General features: G+C 34.3%; 2 protein-coding genes across 2 annotated transcripts; both read left to right on the forward strand.

Moving 5' to 3' along the window:
• The first annotated feature begins 3,641 nt into the window (after positions 1-3,641).
• On the forward strand, positions 3,642-11,773 carry LOC127155915 (protein FAM171A2). The gene is made up of 8 exons (XM_051098507.1): positions 3,642-3,847; positions 4,444-4,671; positions 5,355-5,447; positions 6,277-6,429; positions 6,907-7,086; positions 7,204-7,317; positions 7,444-7,570; positions 8,503-11,773. The coding sequence occupies exons 1-8, from the start codon at positions 3,751-3,753 to the stop codon at positions 10,067-10,069; spliced, it is 2,559 nt and encodes an 852-aa protein (XP_050954464.1). The 5' UTR covers positions 3,642-3,750; the 3' UTR covers positions 10,070-11,773.
• Positions 11,774-14,833: 3,060 nt separating this feature from the next.
• dcakd (dephospho-CoA kinase domain containing) lies at positions 14,834-18,405 on the forward strand. Its single transcript, XM_051098520.1, has 5 exons — positions 14,834-15,055; positions 15,428-15,540; positions 16,177-16,380; positions 16,464-16,551; positions 17,524-18,405. Exons 2-5 carry the CDS (start codon positions 15,429-15,431, stop codon positions 17,807-17,809), a joined length of 690 nt encoding a protein of 229 aa, XP_050954477.1. The 5' UTR covers positions 14,834-15,055; position 15,428; the 3' UTR covers positions 17,810-18,405.
• Positions 18,406-20,112: the final 1,707 nt, after the last annotated feature.

A 20,112-nucleotide genomic window follows, 5' to 3' on the forward strand; every position in this document is an offset into this window, starting at 1 on the left:
ATAAAAAAACACAATGTATAAGTTAATTTTACAAACATTGAACTCAAAATCGAGTCACTGTATATATATATTTATGTATTTTAATATATTTCTAAGGTAACAGATCTGGGCGAAAGAAAATGAGTGTCACATTATCAGCTCAGATATGTCTTATCTGCTCATATATGTCTTTATCAAGTGTTATCTAAGTTACTACTACTACTTACATTAGCACAGATTGGTTATTTTTTTGTTATTTTTAGTATTTATTTCTGTTTCTCTGTATGTCTTTGAAGATCGTACTTTATCTACTTGCATACTTTTACAATTAAATAAGGATGTCTGAGATAATAAAGAATATTTTTTAAAAAATGGTTTTAATGTGCCATGGTCATTGAAAGTTAATATTTTGTTGAAGTATTAATGTTAGTTTCCTACAATTTTGTAAACGTATAACATTTTTACAAAGATTTTGATTTAATGACTCTAAAAATGTCATGTGATGTAAACTGGGAATAAAAATGAAAAATACAGGTGGGTGTGGACTTTTTTTTTATGTTTTTGTGTTTTCAAGGTAAAACATCCATACAAAAAATTAATAACATATAAAATATTATGAATTATATTAAAATATATTATATATTTTTAAGTAAAAATATTTAAAAATATATATATATATATATATATATATATATATATATATACAAATATATAATATATATATATATATATATACACACACACACATATATATATATACATTTTATATGTTAGTAATATATATATATATATATATATATATATATATAGTACTAACATATAAAATATAATATATAAAATATTATAAATTATAATCAAACTAATTTTAAGTAAAAAAAAATAAAATCTAAAATATATGAAATTAAAAAAATATTAAAAACAATGTATAAGTTAATTTTACAAACATTGAAATCAAAATCAAGTCACTGTCTATATATATTAATGTATTTTAATATATTTCTAAGGTAGCAGATCTGGATGAAAGAAAATGAGTGTCACATTATCAGCTCATATATGTCTTATCTGTTTTATCAAGTGTTATCTAAATTACTACTACTATTTACATTAGCACAGATTGGTTGTACTTCGCTGTTAATCCTCCTTACAGATTTTTCAGGATTCATTTTCTTGCGTAGAAGTCTGAAAAGACCACTCGGCCCCTAGACCCTCGACCCCCACTCTTCTCTTACATAAGCTGTTCACATTTGACCTATTTCACAGCAGGAATTACCTGTGGGACGGCACGGAGCAGGTTCTACCACCACCGCTGAATTAGTGTCTGTCACCTTTCACACAATTACTGTAGTAAAGATGCTCATAATGTGGACTGTTATATGAATTTGGACCTAGTGTTAAGTTTATTCCATTTACTCACATTCATGATCAAGTCAGATTAGAATAATCGCTTAAATAGCGCCCTCTAGGTATTTTGAGGCAAATAACACCTGCATTGTTTGCAGTCTTCCATGAAGAGCTTTTTAGGTGTGGAGTATTTTCTTGCAGCACAGCAACACATTTCAAACACACACACATACACTTGCTCACCAATGGATCCTTGCAGTGAATGGGTGTTGTCAGAATGAGAGCTGATGAAAACATCACAATAACCCACAAGTAATCCACTTTTTCATCCATAATAATGCTAAAAATCCATTTTCTGTTGTCGTCTCGCATCAAAATCCACCAACGTACTTGTTTAGAACTATTTTGGCTTGTAAGCGGTGCTTGATCTGTGTACATTTCTCTCCTGTTTCAGACTTTCTAACTGGAGAAAGCAATCTAATGGATAGAGGAACTGTATTTTGCACAAAGTGATGGTTTGAAATGTCTTAAAATGTCTTAAAGATGGATTTGTTTCTTACAAACATGCAGCTTTTCACTTCACAAGATGTTAATTGATGAACTGGAGTGGTGTGGATTACTTGTGGATTATTGTGATGTTTTTATCAGCTGTTTGGACTCTCATTCTGACGGCACCCATTCACACAGAGGATACACTGGGGAGCAAATGACGTAATGATTAATATCTCCAAATCTTACGAAGAAACCAATTCATCTACATTTTGGATGGCCTGAGGAAGTTGGGAAGATGGGGGACAAAATTAAGCAAATTTTAAATTTCAGGTAAACTATTCCTTTAAAGGAGAACTCCACTTCTAGAACAACAATTTACAAATAATGTACCCTCTTGTCATCCACGATGTTCATGTCTTTCTTTCTTCAGTCGTAAAGAAATTATGTTTTCTGAGGAAAACATTTTAGCATTTTTCCCCATATAATGGACTGATATGGTGCCACGATTTTGAACTTCCAAAATGCAGTTTAAATGAGGCTTCAAACGATCCCAAATGCGGTTGTAAACAATCCCAGCCGAGGAAGAAGGGTCTTATCTAGCGAAACGGTTGGTTATTTTCATTTAAAAAAATACAATTTAAATACTTTTTATCCTCAAACGCTCATCTTGCCTTGCTCTCCTTAAACTCTGTGTATTCTGGCTCAAGACAGTTAGGGTACATCAAAAAACTCCAATCATATTTTCTCCCTCAACTTCAAAAATCATTTCAAAATCATCCTACATCGCTGCAGAAGTACCGACCCAGTCTTTACAAAGTGAACATGCAAAAAAAGATCAAACACCCTTAACAAAAAAGGTACAACAGCGATATAAGATGATTTTGAAGTTGAGGGAGAACATGAGATGGGAGTTTTTCGACATACCCTAACTGTCATGAACAGGAACAAAAACAGTCCAGGCAGAGTAGACAAGACAAGCGTTTGGCATTAAAAAGTATATAAATTGTATTATTTTTATTACAATAACCAATTGTTATGCTAAATAAGACCCTTCTTCCTCGGCTGGGATCGTTTACAACCGCATTTGGGATCGTTTGAAACCGCATTTAAACTGCATTTTGAAAGTTCAAATTCGGGGCACCATATCAGTCCATTATATGGAGAAAAAATGCTGAAAAAACATAATTTCTTTACGACTGAAGAAAGAAAGACATGAACATTGTGGATGACAAGGGGGTGAGTACATGATGTGTAAATTGTTGTTCTGGAAGTGGACTTCTCCTTTAAGAAATTTTTGAATTAGTCATTTGATTTGAAACCAAAATCACTGCTAGAAAACAAATGAATTTTGTGTTATTGGATTTTACTAACGGTTTAATCAGGTACCCGGATGCACGGCCATATTGGTGATACTCGGATGTAAACAACAACATCGATTACACGGTTAATGTACTACTGAATACGTTATTCTGCTAATAGTTTTATGCACACTTCTCTTTGATTTGTTATAACCTTTGGCAGTCTATAGTACTCCAAATGTTTTTCCCGGTCCGAGCGATTAGTACAGCCCAAAACATGACAGTAAGTGGCAATTTTAAGCAGAAATAATTAGCACAAGTTTCCTTCTGTTTCAGTGGCATTGTTTACATTCAGCGCCGCCAATATGGCCGATTGGTGACGTGAAAAAACCTGTATTTGTAACCAGAACAGATTCCCAAAACAAACAGTACAGTAGATACAAAATTGCTGAGGTTTATTTAAACGTACCGCCCTGTTGGTCCACTTGAGGCCGCTGTTTTTCCTCCTCCACTGACAATGAGAGGCGGCAGCAGCGCAGCATCCCGCATCACACTGAAGGATGCTGGCAACCATGTCTGAAAAAACACACACACAACCACATATGGCTGACGAGGTGGAAACAGCAATGTAGCTTTGAAGATGCCATCCTTTTTCGTCTCTCGTTTTCTCTTCTTTATATTTTTGTCCGGTTTTAAAGGCACAGCCGGTAAATCGATCCCTGAAAGGGAAGCTCTCGGTGAGTAGAGAATAAAGGGGCGCATAGCGGGTATGGATGAGGGAGTGGTGGGCTATTTTATGCCCAAAACATCGAGCAAGCGAGCCGAATGCTACTGCAAAAACGTAGTATTTCTATGCATCGGTCTATGATTGCTGAATGCAAATTGTGAAACGCAGATTTTGACGAATTTCACTCAAAAGTGCATTGCATGGCTTTATAGACAGAAAACAATAAGTGCACATTATTAGAATATCGGCCTTTACAAATTCAGTACCAGTCTGACATTGTCAAGCTATCAGCTGCATTAAAAAGCAAATGATGTCTAAACAGGTTTTGTGTGTTTATCAGTTATGCAAATCTAAGATTTGCTCAGGCCCACTGACAGAGTGCTTATTTATCACTTTAGCTGATGATTGCATGCTATTGTTTCAGAGTGAGCTGTGAATGCTTTAAGCTACCTTGTATTCATTTATAAGAATCATGCAATCTAAGGTTTCTGTGTGCATTTGGTCTTTTAGTGCATCGTATTTCTGGTTTATCTTATTATTTTTTAATCTAAACATGTCTGTTCTTGCCATGCATCCGGTCATGTAAACTTGTTTTATCTCTCTCAGAGGTGCAAGTGAGGGTCCAGGTGTTTGACAGCGGTGATCTTTCACCCCTGGCCAACGCTGCTATTGCTGTTCATGGTAACCAGACTCTGCTGGCACAAAGCAAAGCAGGCAGTGATGGCGTGCAGGTCGTCAGCTTCCTGTACCGCACGGGAACATGGGTAATCATTACGGCATCTCAGAGAGATTACCTCACCAGCTCAGTGCCATGGCACGCCAGCCGTTTACCCCGTGAGTAAACACTAATGTGAACTAAATACAGTTGAGTTGCATCTCATTCAGAATCTGACAGAATTTTTCTTTGTTTTGATTTTTTTCAAAATCCTAAAACTTGACATGTTTATTAAGAGTTAGAAGTAACCATGAATAAACTTATATAAAATGTTTATAACTTTTTCTGTGCTGAAAATCCTTTCCCTAACTTGGTGTTTTCTGTCAAAAAAGTCTGCCTTTAAAAAAAATTGCATTATTGAATCTAGGGTTTAACTTGATTTCTTTCAACTAGCACAGTTTTGTATTTCTGAGCTTATGCATCTTAGTTTTTTGAGTGAAAAATGCATTATGTGTGGATAATTTTGCCAAGGTTTACTCAAAAACTGAGATATGTAAGCTTAGATCAATGAGGCCTATGACTAGTCAATTTCAAAAAGAGATACAAAACCTGTTTCTAAATAATACAGCATAACAAGAAATTTAAAAGCAACAAATTAAAAAAGTACAATTATTAAAAACACATACCCTGTATGAGCAAAGTTGGCATATTTAGTCCAATGTGACATTAACTAGCACATATCTACCATTTCTGATTTTAGTAACGTTTATAATTATGTATTTTAAAATGCTATTGCATAACAGACATGTATGCCTGTTTTAATTTACTACCTTTTTAGCACATCTCTTTTTCTCTTTTTTAGTATATGCCTCTGTCAGTCTTTACCTGATGGCCCAGAAGCCTGGCACACTGATCCTATATGATGATGTCATCCAGGTGTTTCATGGCTCTCCAAGTAAGAAAACATCAGTGACCTTTAAAACAACTTTATATACACACACACACACATGATTATCATAAAATCATATCTTAACAGAAAATAAGATTATTATTGTGTGGGTGGGTGTACCAAAAAGTGACAAAGTTGGCATATGCATGTTTATATAAATATATATTTTTTCTTCTCACCCATTGATGCTTTCAGCTTATGTCAACCTGACACTTTAGCTTTCTGCAGCTGTCACCATAGCAACAGCAGGAATATTCTATTGCATTACAGAATCTTTTGGCATCTGAATCCGCTAATTGCTCTAATTCCACTAATGATAGGGCTTTTATTATGACGTAACGACAGCTATTGTTGAGTTATCAGTGACGTGCCTCAGAGAGGCTTACATTTCAGAAAATAATAGAACAAAAGAAGTGTATTGCCTAAGTGGCAACCCAGCCACGTAGTGCAATCATTACACTGCATTTAGACATTTAGCAGATGCTTTTATCCAAAGCAAATATGTCACACACACTCACATTGAAACCTGGTGTTTCGATTCCAGAATACACTACTTGGTCCACAGGCTTATTAATTCAATCTATTAAGCAATCAGAATCATTTTGGTTTCCACAAAATGTCCCATATTCATATAAAATATGATAACATTGGCAATTTATATATATATATATATATTTCTGTGTCTTCAAAGGCTCCAAATAATGTGAAATGCATGAGAAAAAAATAAAGACACAAATTTAGGCACATTTTATTTAAGTATGTGACACTAATTTCTTTAAAAAAAAAGTGTAGTTATGTTTTTTCACTTAATTTCTTTTGCTGTTTTAACCTTCAGGTGGGCGGAGCCAGCCATGGCTGCAGGTTCCAAGGCGGAGCCTACAGTTTAACTCCTCCTACACTGAACTTACCGCAGTTTTAACAACAGCCAGAGAGCAGAATGAAATTAACTCATTCCCTTACCCACTCGCTCTTGAACCAAACAACACTGGTATGAAAAACATTAGTCTTTCTGTAAAGATACTTACTTTACACTGCTGTCAAATAATTAAACATGTTCCAAATTCGGCTGTGTGGATCTCTCCACTGTGGCGACCCCTGATAAAGGGAGCAAGCTGAAGAAGAGAGAGAGAGTGCTGTCAAATGATTAATCACAATTAATTACATCCATGCATGTATATATTTAAGAAAAATATATTGTTATGGTGTAAATATTAAATATTTTCAAAATATATACTTTGTGTGTATTTATATATACATAATACATATACAAAATTCACACATATATTATGTAAAAAACCTTTTATTTTGGATGCGATTAATCACAATTAATCGTTTGACAGCACTACTTAACACATATTTGAACCACAATAAATGCTCCATATGGAGAGGCTTGTAAAAGAGTCTTACTGTATGAAATAGAGCTATAGATAATACAGTATATTTATAATAATGTAACTGTTTTAAGGAGGAGAGAATGGCTGGACGGACCTGACAACAATAGCAGCGGTCAGCGCGCAACTGTTTGACCGCGAGGGTCGAGCGGTTGAGGTCAGTGAGCCCGTTCATATCTCCGTGCCTCTGCCTTCTGATACCCACATACGATCTGCCACCAGCATACCCGTATGGATGTATGACACCAAGACAGGTACACACAGCAAAAAGTAGTCCCATCTGTGATAATCGAAATGCAAAGGAAGTCCTGCTTAAGGGCAGTCAATGCTAACTTCTCTTTTTTGGAATAATGCTATGCATTTGTGTTTAGGACTATGGGTTCGAAACGGAACAGGATTTATCACTCGAGAGGGATCGCAGCTAACGTGGGACTTCACTGCCTCCCAGCTTGGCTACTGGATTGCAGCTTTCCGTTCTTCAGCAGGTGTCATACTCAAATGCAATTCTACAAAATACACATCTTTTGTATTTTACACATGTTTTTTGTATCCTTGACTCAAACAAAAAACATGTAGACAAATGCTGATCGTGCTTTGTATTTGAACACTAGGCTCAGGTTTGTCTCACCCAGGCCTGAGGGATATCACTGCCTACCACACCTTCTTTCTGCTGTCCATCTTGGGATCTCTCGCTCTGTTGGTACTAGTCTTGCTCTGCGTCCTGCTCTATTATTGCAGGTGTGTACTGGTTTGTCTAAATTATGTGTAATTAGAGGCAACATAGGCTCATTAGAAAGACATGCCTCTATTTTGAACATGCTTTTGGTGCCACTCACTGGACATTTCACTTTTGAAGCTATTCAAAACATGCAAGATGCAACATAATACCACTTTGAAGAACTGTCACCACAGGCATGTTTTCCCTCTGTGAGATATACAGTTGAGGTCAAAAGTTTACATACACCTTGCAGAATCTGCAAAATGTTAATTATTTGACCAAAATAAGTGGCATCATAAAATACATGTTATTTTTTATTTAGCACTGACCTGAAAAATTCACCCCCTGGATCTTAAAACTTTGGGTTTCCTTCTGAAGCATTACTGGGTGTTTAAACCTTCTGTAATAGTTGCATATGAGTCCCTCAGTTGTCCTCAGTGTAAAAAGATGGATCTCAAAATCACACAGTCATTGTTGCAAAGGGTTCAAATACACAAAAGTCCTGAAAAACCAAAGAATTTGTGGGACCTGAAGGATTCTTCTGTAGAACAGCAGCAGTTTAACTGTTCAGGACAAACAAGGGACTCATGAACAACTATAACTAAACAAAAATAGACAGCTGTGGATCATTCAGGTAACAACACAGTATTAAGAATCAAGTGTATGTAAACTTTTGAACTGGTCATTTTTATAAATTCAACTATTATCTTCTCTTGTGGACTATATGTGAACGTATTTTATGTGAAATATCTGATTCAGGTCAGTACTAAATAAAAAAAATAACATGCATTTTGTATGATCCCTCTTTTTTTGGTAAAATAATTAGCATTTTGCAGATTCTGCAAGGTGTATGTAAACTTTTGACCTCAACTGTATTTCACAAGATTACATTAAATGACCGTTTCTGACTATCTGAGAGTGCTTTTACTAAATGTCAACATCTGTTTTCTAGACGAAGATGTTTGAAGCCTCGACGGCAGCAGAAACAGGTTCAAGCACCATCTGCTTTGAACGGATCCAAGCGAGACCAAGGCACCTCCATGTCCCATTTGAACCTCATCTGTGGTGGCCACGTCGAATCCGCTGCCTCCAATGGCAACATGGATGCCAACAAATCCGAAGGATCCCCATCCCATGCTTTCAAAAGTGCTCGGGATGAGTTTACAAGGCACATTCCTGCCCATAAGCTTCGGCATTCCTCCAAGACCAAGCAATCCAAAGGAGCCCAAAAGAATGCAGAGAGTTTTCCAATGAAGGTACATCGATCTACGGATACAAGCAATCTGGATAGCAATCTTCTACATGATGATTACGGACGCAACTATAGCCCTGATGACAAGGATCACGACTATCGTCGTAGACATGTTGTCAATGATAACCGTGGCTACACATCCGACCCGCCTTCTCCACCACTTGTCGACAAGCCACCGGAGTATTCACAGGTTTTGCAAGGCCCAGATCACCTTGCTCGCCCAACGTCACTCAATACACAACCAGGTCAGATTATATTCTGCAGCTCTCTGGATCAGATGAAGGAGAACATGTACCGTACTATGGTACCAACACTTGTGATTCCAGCCCACTACATGAGGCTTTCATCCGAGTTTGGTGCCACAGATCAGGGTAAAGACGGGGCAAACCAGGCGGACCGAGACGGACAGAGTTCGCAAGGTGCCAGCAGTGGAATTCAAGGCCAAAACCACCAAGGCCAAACCCCTGGTTCAGGCCATTTAGACGCCCAGCAAGGTGCATCTCCAGCAGGCTCCGACGAGAGTGTGTGGCCTCCCGGTGGACCACCGGCACCGGTTCACATCCCTGTTTTGTTCAATGACTCCACCATCTCCCAGATGAATGGGGAGCTGCAGGCGCTCACCGAGAAGAAGCTTCTGGAACTGGGGGTGAAGCAACACCCACGTGCCTGGTTCATATCACTTGACGGACGCGCCAATGCTCACGTGCGCCACTCGTACATTGACGTAGGTGCCGATCTCAGCCACAGTGGAACGCATAGTGGAAACCACAGCGCCCAAAGTACGCTAAGTGCCCCTGCCGGGAGTAGTAAGGACCGAAGCGTAGACACAAGTCTTCAAGAGACCCAGCATGAGCGCAAGTCCGCATCTGGTCGCAAGAACAAAGAGGAACACCACGGAAGTGGACGCAAGGGCCATGGAGGAAGCAGCTCGAGCAGTACAAGTGGCGGAAAACACTACTCCAAACCAACCTACCATGATCCGCTGGATCTAAGTGGAGGAGTGAGCCGCATGGGAGCCAGTTCACCACTGGAAAACCCATTGACCCCTCTTTTGGATGACGGTCCTGAAGAACCCCGAGGGTCTTCGATGCCGAGAAGAGGTCGAAGCCGTGGGAACAGCTCACGTAGTAGCAACAGCGAAACACAACGTGACTCCGTCACCAGCCCGGAAGACGACAACGACCTCGATGACAAGGATGAAAACAAGAAGAGTCCCTGGCAGCGCATTGAAGAGCGCCCCCTAATGGTGTTTCACGCCAAGAAGTAGAGCGAGAAATCAATCCCAGCAGCTGCCTTGAATGATTGGACTAACTAGAGATGTGTTCAAATTGATAATGACTCTGAAAGTTTGACTATTTGTGTCGTTATAAGTTGATAGACGTTTCCAAAATGATTATTCCATTGGATTTTGAAGTCTTTCCATGACAACATACTTTCACAGATCAATTTGAATGCATCTCAGGGGTCAAAGAACACAAATTTGGTGGCATCATACCAACCTAGTGTTTTGCACACCAAGAATTACATTAAATTCAAGACTAGAACGCCATTGTAGATAGAGGAATACGAGATACCAAACAACAGGGCGAGTGCATTAAAATAAAGCACAACACAACAACACAATATGCTGGTCTACAAGAGGAAGACTTTGTCTTACAGTCCTTCTATTTCCAAACCAATCAGACTCTTACAAACTATTGCATCCAAAAGTACCCAAGTACCTTTTCACTCTCAATGGCTTGGTGATAGACTTTTTCAATGGATGGCTTTCGCTCAAGTCTTCAATATGTTGGATCAAGAACTTGACGTTTTACCGAAATTCATGTAAGAGTTTTAGAGACCCATTTTCTTATGTTCTGATGCAGTATATTCCTTGGTAACTCTTCCCAACTTTCTCGTTCTTCTACCTTCAGTATCCATTATTTTGATGTCAGTTTCACATTTAATCTTTCATACTAATTTTATATGTTTCGTGCATTGCTAATCTGAAATGTACAGTTCAGATTATAAACATTCCAGATTTTTTACTGTTCGTCCTTAGGTAGATGAATAAAAACAAACAAGGCTTAGTGTTCACATTTATGTGTAATGTGATGTTATAGCAATTTCTAAGTCATTACACATTGCATTTTCGATTTATTGTATTATATGTTACGCCATACCACACTTTCCACTCCAGTGCTGTTCTTGAATCTAGTCTTTGAGGATGTCACAGGCCTAAATTTAGCACTTGTTGCATTAAAGTTCAGATTTGTATAGGAAATGGGGATGAAGGGATGAAGTTACTCTTCAGCGGGACCCCAATCTCACTTAAAATGAAAAAGCATTGACAGTAGATATGAATGTACGCTTCCCACAATTAGCATTTTTAGTCCAGCTTTTCATTCGTTTTAAAAGAGAGCCATTAGCATTTTGTGTATATGTATGATAGCCTATATGTGCATGAGATAACTAGTATAGGACAACAGATTTTTTATGCCTACAAATTAAAATAGACACTATTGAAGCATGAAGATGGATACTAGATGCATCCGATACCGATGCCTGATGGGAAGAAATTTGCCAAAATTTCAAATGAAATCTTATATACCAGTTTACAGGCCAGTGTTTGGCCAATGTATTTCCATCCAAACTGTTAATATTCACATATGTCTTCATTGCATTGACTGTGACAAAAGTCTCGGATCATTTTAATAAGCCATTTAAATATTAAAAGCTAAGAATTTATGTTACTTTTCTATTTACAATTTTTAAAACTATTTATTATTATTTGTTCACCATTATTAAAGCAAGCACAAGACATGTGATTTTTAAAGCAACGTTTTAAGTAATTAAGATTACAGGGTACCATAAGGAGCATGAAGGCTGAGACACTCAAGAGCTATTTGACGACTATCAAACATAATAGAAAGAGACTTTTACTAAAATAGCTCCGCTCATGCTGATCTGGTGCCAATCACATGTAGAGCAGTGATTAACCCTGTCTCTTGTGATGATTGTCAACTTACTACAGATGACACCACTGTTGCAACATGTCTCATATGTGTGTCATTTGTTTTGCAACCCTTCCTTCCTTATAATAACTGGAACTGAGATTAAGTGTTGGATTATGGCTTAAGAGTGAGACTTAACATCTAGTGCAAGCTGTAGCTGTGGATTCCCAAGAGGATTTTAGGATGTTTTATATTATATTCTAGGTGCTGAAACCCTTAAACCTTACAGTCTCAATATATAAAAACCAACCCACAATTTCACTTATTTTCAAATTGCACACACGATTAGCATGAGTTTCACTCAAACCTGCTAGAACTGAAATCAAAGCCATTCTCTTCCTCTGTTTATATTTTGTTCACAGCCTGTGGGTAATTTAGAGGAAATCTCGATATGCCTTTGTCAGCGTACATTTATCACGTGATGTGGTGCTCTGAAACACATTTCCCTTCTGTACTGTGTAAATATTTCTCTCTTCGACGGAATATGAATATGACTCTGATAATATTATGATGTTGTTTCCATTGTGCACAACAGCTTTGCTTAATTGTTCTAAAATCATGTCAGATGGAACTTTTGCAATTTTATAATTTGTTCATATCCTAGGAAGAAAAAAAAAAAAAATCACATGTGAAATGGACTGTTTTACTTATGACGTGTCCGAAAAGTCATGTGCTGTACAATAAAGAAATTCCATTTCTTGTGGGGTTTTTCCTTCATTTTTTGTTTTTAGTAGGAATCCTGCATTTTTACACATGGAATATTCCGAATTACATTCTCCTATATAGATAATTTTCCATTTTTGTAAGTTCTTAGAATTTTTGTAGGCATTTTTAAAAATTTGTATATAATAACAAAGGCCAAAGGTCATTATAAAAATATAAAAATTGCATTGATGCAACATTGGGGTGGGGGGTTGGGGGGGGGACAATAATACATAAAAGTTATTAAAAGAGTGAATTCACATAAATGACTTCTGACATTACCTGTAGACCAGATATTGATATGGAAATACTGTATATTACCTACATACAATTTACATTATTGCACCAAAGATATGATCTTTGGTGATGTTTGAATCTAGGAAAATATACATGTACTTAAACAAATATGCAAGTTTAAACTTAAATTAAAACCAAAGTTAAGAGTCAGAAATTATATGTTATCATAAACCAGGTCTGAAAATGACTTTGAACCCCTGGCCTACACAGTCGGACACTTCTGTACCCTTTTTAGGTTGCATATTAGCACCTAAAATGTACATTTTAGTACCTAAATGGAACATATTAGTACCTTTGTACTAGAGTTTTTAGCTCTAGGTAATTAAACACGGTCAAACATGCTAACAAAGGTATTTATGCTCACTTGAAAACTAGAGGAAGTGCGTTCAAACAACACTAACTGGTAGAACTAGTTCTAGGTTGACCACCTTTGTTCCATCGCCTGATAAAAACCAATGGCATAAGAAAACTATACATTGCTTTGGATAAAATCATTAACTAAATATCAAAATAGTGCTAGGCTGTTAAATACAGCCTCTACCATTTCTACTTTTGCTCTACAAGACTTCCCTGTCTATCATTGCATCAAAACCAAAGATGATGTTAAACCAGTTTGCTGGTTCAGGCAGGGATTACACTATCATTATAAATGGGAGAAAATGTTGACGTTTTACTCCAAAAACTTTTACATTCTTATTTTTCTTTATATATAAAAAAAATAATAATAATAATTAGCGTTGTTGGAGTGTAAAGGTACACTCACACATGCATAAAATCAAATAAACAATTATAAAAGTGTGCCAGAATCTCATGAACTAATGTTTGTGTTGTTCTTTAGACTACAGATATGTGATTTTGGATGTGCCGCTGCTCTTCGAAACACGACGTCTCACTCGTTTCCTAACCCACACTGTTGTCGTATACTGGTACAATGTTCATTTTCTCTTTCAGTTTCTTTGTTTTCATGAACTGCTATACCAAAAGCCAGTTTGGATGGATTGCTTAAAAGTTTTTAGACTGTTACCTGTGTTAGAGTGTTTAGTGTTATTTTAGTATTATTTATATACCATCATAGTGTTTATTCATATTTTTAATTAGTTTTCTTTTTTTCTTTTTAATTTTAGTTGTAATATTTTTTCTTATTTATTACTTGTTTACAGAAAACTATAAACTAAATGTTTAAAAATATTTTTTAAAATATATATAAAAAAATAATTTTTAAAATATGTATTTTTATAAATTTTTATTTCTGTTTTATTTTTAGTAATTTTAGTACTTTTTCACAGAAGGAAATTCTTTCAGTTTAAGTTTTTAATCAAATATTTTATTTTATTTCAGCTTTATTTTAGTTAAAGGTGCTGTTTGTAATTTTTTGACTGTACTAAAGCATAAAAATACCATAATACATTTGCAGACATTTAGAAAACCCTCAGTTCACATACTTGTTTTTTTCGAAAGACAATGCTACAGCCAGTTATTCTACTTAGAAATGTGCATTGCATGTCAGAATATTTGTTTTTGTTTTGGTCTGTGTGACTCCGCCCACTGCCAATTTACCCAATAGTATTTTGACACCCCGGGTTGCCAATTGGTGGAAAATGCTGCATATTATAGCCTTGGAAGCCAGCAGAAGGACAGGCTATGAGATCACAGATTCTATCCCACCTTAAAAAAAAGCAAAATGTAAAAGTATTAAACAGTGACATTAAATGCAAAAGAAATCAACTCATCAACCTCAATCTGGCAACCCACATTAGTGTAGAATCTTAGGAGGAGTTGGCGGTAAATTTTTCCAACATTTAAAATTTTGAATTTTAACTGCTAGTTGTCAATATTACATACAGCATGTATGTAATGTATAATTTTTGTAACAGTAATAACCTTTGATTTACCTCATGAGTGTGTATATTGGCAGTGATCCAGTGATTCTTTTATATATATATAAAAAAAAAAAAAAATAATAATTAGCGTTGTTGCGCTCCAGGCCGAGTGGTGGCGCTGATCTGACGCGTTGCATTCATTTACAAGGATGAGGAAGAGAAACACGACAAGCGTACAGGTCAATGTTATGTACACAAATAATGGGATTATATTTATCTAGCATTATTATAGAGTCCTCAAACCCTTTAGATATTTTCTATTAAGTGTCATATTTGTGTTTTGAGGTTCCTTCGCGGTTCGTCTCTGTTTTCGCGTATATATATGCAGAAACGCGTTTATAATTTCTGTTTACAGTATATGAAGTAGGTCATTGCTGTTGGGTAAGTTTGCTTTCTGTACATTTTTAATATTTTAAAATGTCAGTGCTGTTTATTAACGTCGTTAATCACATTATTATTGTGTTACGGGTGATTTTTAACTTAAGCAAAATTTGTTAACTACTTTAACTTGAGTTTAACCACTCAATATCCAGCTATAAACAAGACAACTATTATAATGTTAGTAATAATGTATTATTAGAAATGTTTGTATCTAGGTTACTTACTCGTGGTGTATTTTACATATTTATGAGCCCAAATGTTAATTGAGGTTCCAGTGGAGGCCGCTAGAAGGCGCCACTGGCCAATATTAATCAGCCACATACTGTATAATTACATGTTGGAGGGTAAATGACCATTATTTGTGTGTTTCAGCATGTTTCTGGTGGGTTTAACCGGAGGCATCGCCTCAGGGAAGAGCACAGTGTCTTCTCAACTGAAAGAACTGGGCTGTCCTGTCATCGATGCAGATGTGGTTGCCCGAAAAGGTGTTTGTCTTTAGTACATTAGCATTATTTTGTATATAAAGTCATATGTAGGATTTTCTGTGTTGGAAAAAATGAATTAAAAATCGTTTAAAAAAAAGAAAAATATCTAGGCACAATTTAGAAAACTAATTAGTAGGATTTAAACAAAACAATCAATCAAATAGTTTTTAAAATAATACATTAATGAAAAATAAATTAAATTAAAATCTTAAATAACTTCAGTGCTTGTGTATTCTGATTTAAAAAAAAAACGTATTAAATACAATATATAAATAATTATAATAGATTAAATTATAAATGTAATGTATGTAGATTTCATTTAATTGATTAATTTATTTTTAAATAAACATTTTTAATTATTATTTAAAATTGATTTAAGTGTATATAGATATATAGATAGGTACACACACATAGAATTAATTTTTAAATAATATATTATTTAATATATATTTAATAATAAAATAAATGTAATATTGTATATTTAAAGTTATTTACAATTTAAAAACGTATAAAAATTAATTAATTTAAAGTTAAATTACTTAAGTGAAATATATTTAAATATAAGATTTATTTATTTATTTAATATGCATTTAATTTATTTAATATATGTTTTATTTGTGCAATTTTTTTTTTCAGTGGTGGAGCCCCAGAGCCCAGCGTACAGATTGATCGTGCGGCACTTTGGACGTGAAATTTTGTTGGACAATGGCGAGATTGACAGAAGGAAGCTGGGGCAGATCATCTTCTCCAGCCCCGAGAAACGAAAACTTCTCAACTCCATCACACACCCAGAAATACATAAAGAAATGTTCAAACAAATACTGCTGTACTTTGTTAAAGGTACACTCACACGTGCATAAAATCAAATGTGTTATGATAAAAATGCCAGAATCTCATGAACTAATGTTTGTGTTGTTCTTTAGGCTACAGATATGTGATTTTGGATGTGCCGCTGCTCTTCGAAACACGACGTCTCACTCGTTTCCTAACTCACACTGTTGTCGTATACTGGTACAATGTTTATTTTCTCTTTCAGTGTCTTTGTTTTCATGAACAGCTATACCAAAAGTCAGTTTGGATGGATTGCTTTAAAGTTTTTAGACTGTTACCTGTGTTAGAGTGTTTAGTGTTATTTTAGTATTATTTATATACCATTATAGTGTTTATTAATATTTTTTATTAGTTTTTTTTTTTTTTTTAGTTTTAATATATTTTTTTATTTATTACTTAAACTAATTTTTAAAAATAAATAAAAATATTTACAAAAAAAAAAGTCTAACAATTTTTAATATGTGTATTTTTATAAAATTTTATTTCTGTTTTATTTTTAGTAATTTTAGTACTTCTTTTTCACAGAAAGAAATTTTTTCAGTTTAAATTTGTAAATCAAATATTTTATTTTATTTCAGCTTCATTTTAGTTAAAGGTGCTGTTTGCAATTTTTTGACTGTACTAAAGCATAAAAATACCATAATACATTTGCAGACATTTAGAAAACGCTCTGTTCACGTACTTGTTTTTTTTTAAAAGACAATGCTATAGCCAGTTATTCTACTTAGAAATGTGCATTGCATGTCAGAATATTTGTTTTTGTTTTGGTCTGTGTGACTCCGCCCACTGCCAATTTACCCAATAGTATTTCGACACCCCGGGTTGCCAGTTGGTGGAAAATGCTGCATACTATAGCCTTGGAAGCCAGCAGAAGGACAGGCTATGAGATCACAGATTCTATCCCACCTTAAAAAAAAGCAAAATGTAAAAAGTATTAAACAGTGACATATTAAATGCAAAAGAAATCAACTCATCAACCTCAATCTGGCAACCCACATTAGTGTAGAATCTCAGGAGGAGTTGGCGGTAAATTTTTTCAACATTTAAAATTTTAAATGCTAGTTGTCAATATTACAAACAGCATGTATGTAATGTATAATTTATTTAACAGTAATAACCTTGGATTCACCTCATGAGTGTGTATATTGGCAGTGATCCGGCGACGCAGCTGTCCCGACTCATGCAGAGGGACGGTTTGAGTCAGGAGGAGGCCGAACAGAGAATTGGCGCTCAGATGCCCCTCAAAGAGAAGCGTGGACTCGCCAATCACGTGATCGAGAACTCGGGCTCCCGCGAGGACACTCACAGACAGGTGCTGCGGCTGCACACCAAGCTCGAGGACTCCATGGAGTTCCTGGTCGTAAGGGCTATAGCCGTGGCAGCCTTCGCCGGCCTCAGCGGTCTGTTTTTATATACAGTCAGACTGCTGGTCTCTTAGCAAACATACAGAACTGCTTCCACAACAATGACAGTAGCTCTTAAAGGGATAGTGCACACAAAAAAAATCAACATTCTGTCAGCATTTACTTATTCTTTAGTGTTTTCTTTCTTCTGTGGAAAATATTTTGACAACAAACAACATTGGACAGACAAAAACATATTTCTTTTTCATGTTCCACAGAAGAAAGGCAGTCTTATAGGTTTGGAACAACATAAATCAATGATGGAATTTTAATTTTTAGTCAAAAAACAATGAAGAATATGATTTGATATTCTTTATTTGATGTTTAACCTCACTTTTTTCTTTTAATTTGACCTCACCATTGAAAAGGCCATATTTACTGTTATTTGATTACACAGGCTGTGTTATTATATAATCAACACAATGATTATGCTATTAGTCCTAAATGTAACATACTGTATAAAATGGAATTATGGCAACAATGCTACTTTTTTACCTCAGCACATGTTTGGTAAACATTGTGAATTCATGCATACATTTAATGGACCGAATGTATTAATATTGTCTGCTGCTCTTTGTTAATGTCAGATATTTTCATCTGTATCTGAATTAAACTGTCAAAACATAATCTGTCGCACTAAATTCATTCTTTGTGATGCTAAATATCTCATCCAATTATATGCATATGTAAAATATGTATGTGTCAACAGGAGTTTCACTTTGATGTAAGCAAAAAGCACAAGTGCCAGTAAGTTTTCAGAAAAATTATTTGTGTGAAAATCAGAGATATCATACTTAAAACTAATACTGTGTTTTTAGATATTTTTTAAATTAGTTTTTAGTAAACTAATACCAATACTTAAAGTAAATGATAACTTTAATTTAATGTCATTTTTTTTAAAACATTTATTGGCAAGTATTGGTATTAGTTTAGTGAAAACAACTTTTAAAAAATAGTTCATTTTATTAAAAATAATAATAATAATATATATATATATATATATATATATATATATATATATTAGGGCTGTCAAACGATTAATCGCATACAAAAAAGTTAGAGTTTGCCTAATATATATATGTATGTATACACAAAAAGAGCTACTTCTGTGAAAAGGCCATATGTATTATTTACTTAAAAAAATAAATTAATTAATTTAAAAAAAATATATATATATATATATATATATGTATGTATGTATGTATGTATGTATATATTATTATTATTTTATTTTTTTTTTTTATTATTATATATTGCTATAATTTTTTTAGGGCTGTCAAATGATTAATCCCATAGAAAAAAGTTTGAGTTTGCCTAATATGTATGTGTGTACTGTGTGTAATTATTATGTATGTATATATATATGTATATATATATATATATATATACACACACACAAAAAGAGCTACTTCTGTGAAAAGGCCATATATATTATTTATTTAAAAAAAAAATATATATATATAATTTTTATTATTATTAATATTATTATTATTATTATTATTATTATTATTATTATTATTATTTATTTATTTATTTTATTTTTTTAATATATATATATATATATTGCTATAATTTTTTTTAGGGCTGTCAAATGATTAATCCCATAGAAAAAAAACTTTGAGTTTGCCTAATATGTGTGTGTGTGTACTGTGTGTAATTATATATATGTATATATATATATATATATATATATATATATATATAAATACACAGTACATATACACATACACATGTATACATTTAAGAGAAATAGGTTATGTACAAAATATGTTTTTATATATAATATAAATTCTATAAAAAAATATAAGAAATACATATACTTGTAAATATTTTTAAAATATATACCGTGCTTGTATTTATATATGCATAATTACAAACAGTACACACATATATATTAGGCAAACTCAAACTTTTATTTTGTATGCGGCGATTATTCACGATTAATCATTTGCCAGCCCTAATATATGTATGTATGTATGTGTGTATATATATATATATATATATATATATATATATATAAAAATTATAGTTTTTTTTGCCAAACAAGTTAACCAAATAAAACTGAATAAAAACAATAGACCTCTTAAAGGGATAGTTCACCCAAAAATGAAAACTTGATGATTATCTGCTTACCCCCAGGACATCCAAGATGTAGGTGACTTTGTTTCTTCAGTAGAACAGAAGCGAAGATTTTTAACTCAAATCGTTGCAGTCTGTCAGTCATATAATGGCAGTCAATGGCATCCACGGCTTTGACAGTCAAAAAAACATACACAGACAAACCCAAATTAGGATTTTTTGAGTTAAAAATCTTCGCTTCTGTTCTACTGAAGAAACA

The sequence above is a fragment of the Labeo rohita genome, chromosome 24 (assembly GCF_022985175.1).
Source record: "Labeo rohita strain BAU-BD-2019 chromosome 24, IGBB_LRoh.1.0, whole genome shotgun sequence".
Taxonomy (NCBI): domain Eukaryota; kingdom Metazoa; phylum Chordata; class Actinopteri; order Cypriniformes; family Cyprinidae; genus Labeo; species Labeo rohita.